This window comes from Vipera berus, assembly GCF_964194415.1.
Source record: "Vipera berus genome assembly, chromosome: Z".
Classification (NCBI taxonomy): Eukaryota; Metazoa; Chordata; class Lepidosauria; order Squamata; family Viperidae; genus Vipera; species Vipera berus.
Window position 1 is genome coordinate 111855609 of NC_138205.1, and position 12129 is coordinate 111867737.

General features: G+C 36.9%; 1 protein-coding gene across 3 annotated transcripts in view; it reads right to left on the reverse strand.

Annotated features, from left to right (window-relative positions):
• The window catches only part of ABI1 (abl interactor 1), a 101050-nt gene that overhangs the window by 3890 nt on the left and 85031 nt on the right, over positions 1-12129 (reverse strand). Inside the window, exons 7-9 of one of the 3 annotated variants that reach the window (XM_081344359.1) lie at positions 11654-11830; positions 8212-8298; positions 404-589 (exon numbers count right to left, since the gene is read on the reverse strand). In XM_081344359.1, the coding sequence (XP_081200485.1) occupies positions 404-589; positions 8212-8298; positions 11654-11830 (450 nt within the window). The remainder of the gene's footprint in view (positions 1-403; positions 590-8211; positions 8299-11653; positions 11831-12129) is intronic. The other 2 variants (XM_081344360.1, XM_081344361.1) reach the window with 2 other exon arrangements.

Below are 12129 nucleotides of genomic sequence, written 5' to 3' on the forward strand. Positions count from 1 at the left end.
GTGGAAATGAAGTTGAAAAACAAGGATAGAATCCAATACAGGTTTATATTTCCAATACTTACATTTGATTTCTAACACATGAAATACATATTTTCTGTCAATATTAGTCAACATATAATGCAATGATGCAATCTAACAACTGGAGGGCCATAGACTGCTCACTTAGTATATTGTTTCAGTACAACCAAGATCTTAGTGTAAACCTTATAAACAATTCCATAGATCTGGTTAGCATTAATTTCCTAACTTGCAAAATTTTGGGAGGAAGGTGTATTGAAACTGAAAATGGGGATTTATGTCAAGTCATCCAGTTGGTGATGTCATCTGAATGGGTTAGATTTGGCTTACATCTCCCTAAGGAAGCTGGAAAGGGATGTTTAGTGCAAATCTATTCATCCTTTACCTTTCTCAATATAGTTTTTAGGTGCCCAGGCTGGATCACCATCAGCATAAGGATCATTGTACTGCACTACTGCAGCTTCCTCATCTTCATAGTCCACTGGTGGTGGTGGTGGAGGTGGTGGAGAGTCATCAAACATAGGCATCTCATCTGGAGGTGGTGGAGGAGGTGGAGTTGGACTGTCGGCAACTGGTGAATCAGTGAAAGAAGAATATTTGGTCAGATTTAGTTCAGACAGAAATGAATCCATGATCAGAGATCCATACCTATTACAGAAACTAGTTACATGCACTAACAGTATCATGCATAGATTAGAGATGAATGCTTTATATGTTAAAATGCTATGACATACAACTTTGCAAGTTACTGGCAGCCACAGAACTATAGATGCTAACTTCAAAGCAGATACTCCAAAGGCATAAGCTGATTACTAGCAGAAGTGAGATGTAGACCATCACTGTAATGATTCTCAAGGCATCATTGCTCTGTATTCAAGAAGCTGGTGCAGCTGTTGCTAAATGCTGTAAGCCAAATGTCTTATTTTATCAGATTATATTTGCTTTAGATGAACAAAGATCCAGATGCAGAGGCACTGCAAAGAACATCACTTCTAATGCAAGCAAAGTCTCCTTTTGGTGCTGATGGGCGGAAGGAAGGCCTATTTTTAATCTGCATCACAAACATTCCTGTCTTGCAGTACAAGACAGGAGAATCCGCCTGGAGCTACCTACACTATTCAGAAAATTTCATCGGTCTTTATTATCTAAATCCCTAACATATCTCCATTTGCAGCATCCTCAGTAACATCCTGACATGTAGTAGATGATAAGGCTTATTCAAAAGAAGCTACTTAACTAAAATCTCATTCATCAACTATCTCACATATAAATCCTGTAACTTAGGACATGCAGTGGTAAGTCCCAGAGTAGAAATACAATTGCTATAACTTTTACTTAAAAAAGCATCATTCAGCAATAGTAAAGCATTTTGAATACCATTCAATAGATGCAAATGATATCTATATTTATCATTAGTACAAATAAACCCAATGTAACTGGAAAAATGCATCACTTTGGCTGAATTATTTCCAAATGTTAATATAATCAGTAATATTGGGGCACATCTTTCAAAATACTTAAGGTCTTCATATTTTGATGCTAATTATCAACTTCATCATTTAAATAGAAATAGAAGAGAAAAATAATCAGCAAGTCAAGAGAAAGATTTCACATCCATTCAGTGATAACCCCATGCACATACTTTTTAAATTTTCTTATATTGTCCTAAAAAAATCACTGAATGGACATGAAATCTGTTCTTTCACTTGATGGGTTTAGCCTAAAAGGCATAAACTTTTTCTCAATGCAGTTCTAATCGCTCCTTGAACATGATCAAAGATTAAAGAGCCCTGGTGGTGCAGTGGTTAGAATGCAGTACTACAGGCTAACTCACTGCTCACTCCAGGTGTTCGATTCTGAGAGGCTCAAGGTTGACTCTGCCTTCCATCCTTCCGAGGTTGGTAAAACGAGGACCCAGATTGTTGGGGGCAGTATGCTCACTCTGTAAACCACTTAGAGAGAGCTGTAAAGCACTGTGAAGCGGTATATAAGTCTAAGTGCTATTGCTATTATTTTTTCACAACAAAGTATGGCAGATTCTCACCCTCAGATTAAACTGGACAACAACACTGATATATATCTCTTTCTCATCTATCTCTTAAGAAAACCTAGCAACTAAAGGTCATTTTAAAAACACTATCATCATGTGAGTTTAGTTTTAAATTTTAATAGTATAAATAATGGCTCAGGCTAAGAATCAATGTTCTTCCAAAAAAATCATTGTGCATATCCAACATGCATATGCGTGTACAAGCCCAGCCTACTCATGCCAGCAGAAAGGGCCTACTTCAGATTCCATGGGTTAGACAACTCCAACTATCTGGATCCAGAAGCAGAGGCTTCTCTGCTGCAATGCCCACCCTTTCGAACATCCTATCCTCTAGTTAAGCTGTGCCTCCATCCTCCAATCCTCCACAGCACCTGAAGACCTTCTTCTGCCTGTTGAATTGGGGACCAAATGGGAGAATTCCATAATAGAGATGGCTGCTGGATTGTTGGCAGACTCCATCTCTTTCCCCCATCTCCCCGGCGCTTTGCTTTCCGTAGATCCATTTTCCATATTGATATTCTCTTATAGTGTTCTTTTTCATAGTTTATTTTATTATTCCATGATTTTAGTTTTGTTCTGTTTACACTCCTTTCATTTTGTTTTTTTTATTATTGTAAGCAGCCTACAGTAGTGGCAAATTAATTTAATCAATCAATCAATAATAAAATATAGTGTGGGTTCACTGACAAGGGGCTGATTGCTAATCACTTTCCAGGTCAGCCTTTTGGAATCTACTGGTGTTGGATGAGAAATAATGCTATTATGAACAGTGAATGTGTTTTCCCACCCCTCCCTTCTCTTTGGGTTGTTTTTAAAATAATGACTACCTATCAAGAATATAAGACCTTTTCTGTTGAATGTCTGTTGTAATAGATATGCCTTTTTATTGTAGTAGGACCTAAAATTCTTGCTCTGGAGTGTAGACCTTGATCACTGGAAGGTATCTCATTATCATCTGTCAAGCATACTTAGTCATTGGGATGTATGAAATGCTTTGTTCTCTCCCTTTGTCTACACTTCTTTCTGGGAGACACCACAATGGGTTATAGTGCTGACTGCTTCAGGTTGTATCTACACTACATCAAGTCTTGCAAGAGGATGAGGCCTCGTGATGCATTCAGGGTACCTGCAGTAGTGTCAGGGGCTCAGCACCTGCCCAACATGATGTACCTTAGAAAGAAACCCAGGAGGAACCATTCTTAGAAGAGAGAAGAGAGAAAAGGTGACACTAGGGTAGAGGACTTCCATTGTGGGCTGGTTGCCTGCTGTGGTGGTTATTTTTTCCTTAAATGAAACAATACAACTTCTTGAAGATGTATTGGTATGTTCTTATTATTTACTACTTTAATATTTCATATATTGCAGAGATAACTTCCTCAGTTATCATAAAAAGTCTTAGAACCAGTTGTGCCTTAGTTTAGAGAATGCCCATAAATTTTCCTTGCTAACATATTAGGGCTCTCCTTTTTTCACATATACTAAAGAAAGTGGATCTAAGCAAAATGGGTCCATTCCAGAATCCAAACCTGATGACTGGACTTTGAAAAGCAAATAGTATCAAATGTTTTCAACACAGTCTAATATGCCAATAAGCACAATATTGTGAGAATCTCTCCTACCCATAAGGTCATCAGACCTAGCAACTGTTCTACCAAAAATGTTCTTATATTTTATAAAAATATATAGTCTTAGTGGATTGTATCCTTGACTTATTGGCCAAGCCCAACTGTCCAGTAAAAGCTGAACAGTTGATGGACTTAATCCAGTAGAAAGCAGTACAATGGCTTAAAGAGAAAACATTTCACTGCAGAATTCTTTGGCTTAAGTTATAAGTTCTAGCATTCAGTTCTTCTTTCAACTAATTTTTTCCCACAAAAGAGCTTCTCAACCTGAAAACTTTTCATAGATAAAATAATACTACATGTTTCATGTACTTAAGGTATTCACATCTCACGTTAACCTACTAGAGAAACTTAAAATTTCTCCTGCAGTCAAGCACTAAAAAGTGCTGCAAATAATTGGGAAATTTTTGGAGAAATATTTGGAATTTGGACAGGCGAGAAGCAGAATGAAGAACAACAGGAAGAAATCCCATTAAGCAAGCTTAAGTCCATTAATGTAGCACCAGATACAGCTTAGAATAGCCCAAGGTACACTTGCATTTAATATAAATCTTAAGTGTCCAATTAATTGATTATTTTCACTTATTTTATTTATTCTTTGTTTAAAAGGACTAAGGAAACAAATGGAAAACCAGTTGCTTGGATTTATCTGGAATATGAAATGGATAAACTAATGTTCTGTGTTTCCATAGTATATCTGAACACAATTCTTTAATTACAATTACTGTACATAGAAATTCAATTCAATATGGGATTGCAGGATTGGAAAACTAGGGCAAGAATTGCTTAATATGTATGAAACATAAATTTTTTCTACACTTTCACTATCAAGACAATACAGAACTAACACCATTATCAAGTTACAACCAGTCTTTATTATTTTCCAAAAAATAAGATTAGAATACTATATATTTAGGATGCCATAAAAGCAAGAAAAGCTTCAGACAATCTTAAAATAAAGGGCATTCACATGCTTTTAAGGACAACAACCACTTTAAATTCAGGATTAGATCCAGTTTCTTCAAAATGTGTACCTTGGTCTCATAGAAACAAAAATATTGAAGATAAAAGTAATACTGAAATTGGAAAGATAAAGGAATGCTACCTTACTATCTCTATCTTCGCTACATCCAATGAAGACACAGTTCACTGTTCAGCTTTGCACTTTATAAAAAAGCACTTCCTTAAAAGTGTTCCTGAATTTCCTTAAATTTAAAGAATGAGCCACCAAACCTACCATTGCAAGTAGGAGGGGGGGAAAAATCTCCTTATTTTCGTAAGATAACTCATTTTATACAGTTCTAGCAGGTCTGTTTTTGTTTCAAGGAAAACCCTTCAGAAAATGTATAGGAGCTGTAGTAATTCTCTTAAGGATTTTAGCTGCTCTTTCCCAACTCCACAATATAAAACATATGCACAGAGCCAAACTGCCAACAAGAAAGAAGGGTCTAATTTAAATGTGATGCAGGACCCTAAATAAATCACCAGTGTTATTCTCTGCAGCAGTTAACTCTCAATCTGATCCAAAGTACAGGAGCAGAGATTGTCCCAAGGTCACACAAAATCTATCAAAATTTGGTAAGGGCCCTACAATCCTTCCAGAAATTGCTACCAAATTGTAATTTTGAATTTGGCAGAAGGGAGAGATTAATATATATTGGGAATGAATAATTTTTAGGGCTGTGTAACACTTCGGTTTCAAAGAGAGAAGGATGTTTGATACCATGGCAGGGTACTCATGTAGCATCAGCTATGTCTTTTTCTGGATCTTGCAGCTGTCCTCTTCTATCAGTCCTATTTAATTTTGAAATAAGTTTATATATAAATATGATTTTTAAGATGTCATTTCTGTTTTGGAGCCATTCTTTCAGTATCACTTCCTGACAGATTTAAAGTGCAGCCATTTAAAGATCAGCTGATACTCTCAGTCAAAGAAATGTTAACTTGTTTTTACATTTTCAATGATGTCCTGAATTGTCTGCCACAATTTTTATACAGAAAAGTTAGATAAAAGTTCATTATTGGCAGTGAGTCTTTCTGGGTCAAATAATCATCTCTGTTCATATGTCCAATTTGATATACCGTCATGGCCGAAATTGTTGGCACCCCAGAAATTTTTCCAGAAAATCAAGTATTTCTCACAGAAAAGTATTGCAGGAACACATCTTTTGCTATACACAGGTTTATTCCCTTTGTGTATATTGGAACACAACAAAAAAGGAAGGAAAAAAGCAAATTGGACATAATGTCAAACAAAACTCCAAAAATGGGCTGGACAAAATTATTGGCATCCTTTCAAAATTGTGGATAAATAAGATTATTTCAAGCATGTGATGCTCCTTTAAACTCACTTGGGGCAAGTAAAAGGTGTGGGCAATATAAAAATCACACCTGAAAGCAGATAAAAAGGAGAGAAGTTCACTTAGTCTTTGCATTGTGTGTCTGTGTGTGCCACACGAAGCATGGACAACAGAAAGAGGAGAAGAGAACTGTCTGAGGATTTTGAGAACCAAAATTGTGGACAAATATCAACAATCTCAAGGTTACAAGTCCATCTCCAGAGATCTAGATTTGCCTTTGTCCACAGTGCGCAACATTATCAAGAAGTTTGCAACCCATGGCACTGTAGCGAATCTCCCTGGTCGTGGACGGAAGAGAAAAACTGATGAAAGGTTGCAACGGATAGTCCGGATGGTGGATATGCAGCCCCAAACAAGTTCCAAAGGAATGCAAGCTGTCCTGCAGGCTCAGGGAGCATCAGTGTCAGCGCAAACTATCCGTCGACATTTAAATGAAATGAAACGCTATGGCAGGAGACCCAGGAGGACCCCACTGCTGACAGAGAGACATAAAAAAGCAAGATTACAGTTTGCCAAAATGTACTTGAGTAGGGCCAAAATCCTTCTGGGAAAATGTCTTGTGGACAGATGAGACCAAGATAGAGCTTTTTGGTAAAGCACATCATTCTGTTTACCGAAAACGAAATGAGGCCTACAAAGAAAAGAACACAGTACCTACAGTGAAATATGGTGGAGGTTCAATGATGTTTTGGGGTTGTTTTGCTGCCTCTGGCACTGGGTGCCTTGAATGTGTGCAAGGCATCATGAAATCTGAGGATTACCAAAGGATTTTGGGTCGCACTGTAGAGCCCAGTGTCAGAAAGCTGGGTTTGCGTCCAAGATCTTGGGTCTTCCAGCAGGACAATGACCCCAAACATACGTCAAAAAGCACCCAGAAATGGATGGCAAGAAAGCGCTAGAGAGTTCTGAAGTGGCCAGCAATGAGTCCAGATCTGAATCCCATCGAACACCTGTGGAGAGATCTTACAATTGCTGTTGGGAAAAGGCGCCCTTCCAATAAGAGAGACCTGGAGCAGTTTGCAAAGGAAGAGTGGTCCAAAATTCCGGGTGAGAGGTGTAAGAAGCTTATTGATGGTTATAGGAAGCGACTGATTTCAATTATTTTTTCCAAAGGGTGTGCAACCAAATATTAAGTTAAGGGTGCCAATAATTTTGTCCAGCCCATTTTTGGAGTTTTGTTTGACATTATGTCCAATTTGCTTTTTTTCCTCCCTTTTTTGTTGTGTTCCAATACACACAAAGGGAATAAACCTGTGTATAGCAAAACATGTTCCTGCAATACTTTTCTGTGAGAAATACTTGATTTTCTGGAAAAATTTCTGGGGTGCCAACAATTTCGGCCATGACTGTATGCTGTCAGCCAAAGAGTATCTTATTGGGAGATGTTATTTTAACATACTTACCATCCCACTTAGATTGATCCTAAAATGGTTTAAATCAGTGGCCCCCAATCTTTTGGGCTCCAAAGACCGGTTCCATGGAGGGAGGTTTTTCCGTGGCCCAGGGAGCATGGTTTCGTGTGCTGCCTAGATCTTGCACATCCAGAGATGGGGCTTCGCTCGTTTGCGCAGCCTGGGGGTTGGGGAACCCTGGTTTAAATGCTAATGGTGGCTGTTTAAATGCTTCTATCTTCTCAAATTAAAACTTTTTAAAAATCCATGCACTTGTATCTGTAAAATTTTGTGTATATGCTAATTTAATGTTCTAATGTATTGTTGGATGCAGATATAGTCATGATTTCTTAAAAAGAATGTGTATATCAAATTATTATTTTTAATCTCTCAAATCAACAGGTTGGGGATTTGACCAAAGACAAATAGAGAGAAAGGTTTGTGAGTGTTCTCTTTTTTCTAATTTCTCACCAAATCAGGTTTTATTTTGGATGTTTAAACAAACAAAATCACAGGGCTAAAAACGTTATCAGTAACAATAATTGGAGCATAAGAAAATGTACCCTTCAGTTCCACGTTGATGCTGAAATGCAAGATGGAATTAGCATTTTAAGTACGAAAAAAATCATCCAAACTCTCAAAGCAGTAAAACCAAGGAGAAGAATCTGACTGGCCAGGCATGCATGCTACAGGAGAAAGAGAGAAACAAAAAGAGAGAGAGAAACTAAGAGTCGTCTCTACTCTTCGGAGAAGCTAATCTGCCAACTTACTGTTTTCTTGCACCCTGGCCACGAAGCCTGTGAGAGGTATCTGTGGAGTCAACTGAGGCATAGGGGGAGGGGGTGGAGCAATAGAAACTGGAAGTAACACACACCATAAATGGGGAAGTAAACATAGATACAGGAAAAGGAAAATAAAAACAAAAAGTAGCTGTCAGTAACACTGGACCACAACAAAGCTACGCAATGAACAGAAACACACAAGACCTCCTTAGCTACCCTAGCAATGCAGCCTCTGCTAAATTTTGTTTTTAATCATCTGGCAATTAAAAAGCAAAATAAAATAAAACCTAAGGTAGATAATATGTGAGCTACTCTTTCAAACATTTCACCTGGCCATTTAAAAACATTTGTGGGCTTGAAATATAGACACCCTGCCATCTTATCTTATCACAAAATCTTCTAAGGATGCCAAATTGAGGGAAACTATATGGGTGTTGGTGTCTTCTTCCTTAGTAAGCATGTTTTCTCGGGAGGAAACTGATGTAAAAAGGGCAAAAAACTACTAAAGGCCCCTTGCAATGACAGTGAAAGCTAAAAAAAAAAGGCACAGCAATAGAATTTATAGACCACCTGCTCTTTAGCATGAAATTAAATTTACATTCCTTATTATTTTCCTATTTAAAAAATTTCTAGACTGGAGGATTCCAGGAGAGATTTTTGAAGATAGTTTTAAGAAGTATAATTCCATGAAAATAAAAAACTGGTCTGCAAAAAGCAGATATGTTCATTACCAAAATTCAAATAAGTTCTTTCCAAGAGGTAAACCTAAGGGTTTCATATTATTATTATTATTCATAACAAGTTTTTATACTATTGAATTATGTTAGACTTAAGATGATATACTGCTAAGCTTGTAAGCCGCCCTGAGTCTTCGGAGAAGGGCGGGATATAAATGGAATTAAAATAAAAATAAATAAAAAATACACAAGTTGAAGCTGCATTTTTAAATGCTTCCAGCATCTAATAATGGTCAGCAACCAACAATTCACCATAAATTATATGCTCACATCCAGTTACCTAAGGCATTTTCCAATGATTGACAGGGCCAACAAACCTCACCATGAAACTTGAACCTAAAGGCCAGAGGCTCTCAAATAAATACATAATGTGCATGTTAGGTAAGTCCTTCATACTGAATTTCTGTTCAGATTTGTGAGCAGGGGTACATTTGTAATGTAACTGAGAAATAATAGGGTGGTTTCTCATATCAATGAGAAACAGAAGATGGGAATGCTGTTTCTGAATGTTTTTACATGCTTAATTCTCTCATGTGAAGCATGGGATATGCCCAGAAACACAAGCCTTTTCAGACTGATCCAAAGTACCTTGTAGAACAGGTGCCAGATGGAGGGAAAAATGTATTTCATTAGCATGTCTCTGATCTCCTCGCACTCAGTTCTGTATATCCATCTCTGAATAACGTGTGTGTGTGTGTGTGTGTGTGTGTTAGTTATAAAGTGAGGTACACTTTCGCAAGTAATAGTGAAGATTAAATTCTTTCTATGAAGGAGCTGGGCAGTTTCTAAATGTGATAGTTAAATAAAATAAATATAATAAAATACTGTAAGCTCAATAAACTGGCCTTAGAAACAATTATAACAGGATGTCAGAGAGATCCATAACCTTTGGAAATGCAAATGTTTGCATTTTTTTAACCCAATTCAAGGTACAGTGTTAAAAAAAGTAATATGGCTGGAACTGCTCATATGAAACAGAGGTTTGGATTTCCAAAGATGGATTTATTTTAAACAATTCAAAGAATCACTATTTATATTTACAATTAAATACTAACGCTGAGGTCATTTCATATTAATCCAGTCTTAGGCGCCTAGTAAGAAATATAACACAGACGTCAGTTTCTCAAGACTCTTGTTGCCAAGATTGATTGACTCTACTCCTCTTTATTTCTCCTCAATAAAATCAATTTGCTGTCCAGGGAAACCTAGAATTTATTTTATCAAATCTAGGGCATTAAATCTTAAAGTTAAGAGAATAGTGAAATATCTAGTCAATTTAAAATTAGTGCTACTGAGTATTTTTTTTTAATTTGGCAATCATTAATAAATTAAAAATGATTAAGTAAGTTCTTTCTCAAAGATCCATTAATGTTACTAGCAAAGCACATGAAAGTGATAGATAGAGCTATTTTTATTTATTTGTAAATGCGCATATCTTTGGCAAGCTGATATTACCAATTTATTTTGAAACTGTAGACTGGATATAGCAATATCTCTCAATGTTTTCATCATATTAAGAACTACTCGAGTGTTTCTCTCATTCCTGAAATCTCTCCCTAGCAGAGATCCAGATGTGTAGGCTTGAATTCTCAAAATTGTCAGCAATAGCCTTGCTAGCTGTGGAATTCTGGGAATTGGAATCGAAACAAAGCTGATCAAGTTGGGAAAGCTATTCTCTTTCTATATGTAAAAACCATGTCCAGATACAGTTTAACTCAAAATGCCAAACTGTAATTCCACATTCTCAATAAAATACAGTGGTCAGTAGATTGTGTAAAATATTATGAGGCAGGTTTTGCAAAATAATCTAGATGCTTGGCACAGTCCTTGTAATCACCTCTGTGATTTTGGCTTATGAATGCTGACTTGTACAGGTATACTACATATTCAAATGCAGCTTCACTACACAGTACAGGATGCAGAAACCCTAAATGTGCTATTTCAAGAAAAATAAATTTATTTTTACTTGAAATGATAATAAACAATGCTGTATCTACCCAAGAGGAAGATTATTCTAACTATAAGACAATTCTCAACATAAATTAAGTTAGTCATCTGCATTACAGGTAGTCCTCAATTCATAACCATTTAGGGGGTCACTGTTCAAAGTTACAATGGCAATTTTTAAAAAGTGAATTACAACTGGTCCTCACACTTACAACCATTGCAGCATCCCCATGATCATGTGATCAAAATCTGAGTGCTTGGAAAATGGAAATACTGATCCCAACTTTGGTTGTAAGTCAAGGACCACCTATGCATATTTCAGCAAAATATAAAGCAACCTTGTTGTTTTAATGATAACTCTTTGGAGAAAAGACTAGCCTTCCATTTGCATAAATATGTAACTTGCTCATATTAAAATATTCCTCTAAAAAAAAGCTAAAGTCATAACTTGTTCTATAGTTACAGATTAAATGGTAGTTTCTAATGTGGTGGGAAACTGGTTTAATAAACAGCATCTGAATGACTGAAGCCAGGCAACACAAGAGGGAAAAGAAAGGGGAAGGAGAGACAGAAACAAACTGTACAAAACTTTTCTTGGCTTTGTCAATTATGGCTTGGACAAAGAGGTTCTATCTGGATATGCCTTAGTGACTCAAATCAATGATTAAACCAAGAGCTATGAAAAACTTTCAGACTGGTTTGCCCCCAAACAAAGCCAGGAGATCTATGCTCTGCAGTAACCTTACTTGAGTTTTGAGAATAGAGAGGCCCGCCATTAATATGGGGTTGAGCAGAAAATGGAGCAGTCACAGAAGGATTCCTCCTAAATCCAGCAGAAGAGGCTGAAGAAGTGGTAGAGTTGTGTCGGGAAATCTGCCTGGTCATTGTGCCATACTGGGAACCAGGAGCTGACCCAGGAACAGCTGAAATGCAAGAGCCAAAAGGAACCAAGACGACTTGAGCAAAACAAAACACAAACAACAACTCAGAGCACAGTGCAGAAACCAAGAGTAAGGGAGGGAAAAGAAAAGGGTAGGAAGACCACAGCACAGCACAGCACAAGAAAATTAAAATCCACTAGGCTTCATGGGACAGATAAAGAAAAAAATACATCAGTCGTGTGTTTTGGGGAGAGAGGAAAGGATTTATCTTAACTTATGTAAACGCATATTTTAACATCTCAAAAGACACAATGCTATATAACTCCAATATTCATGATGAA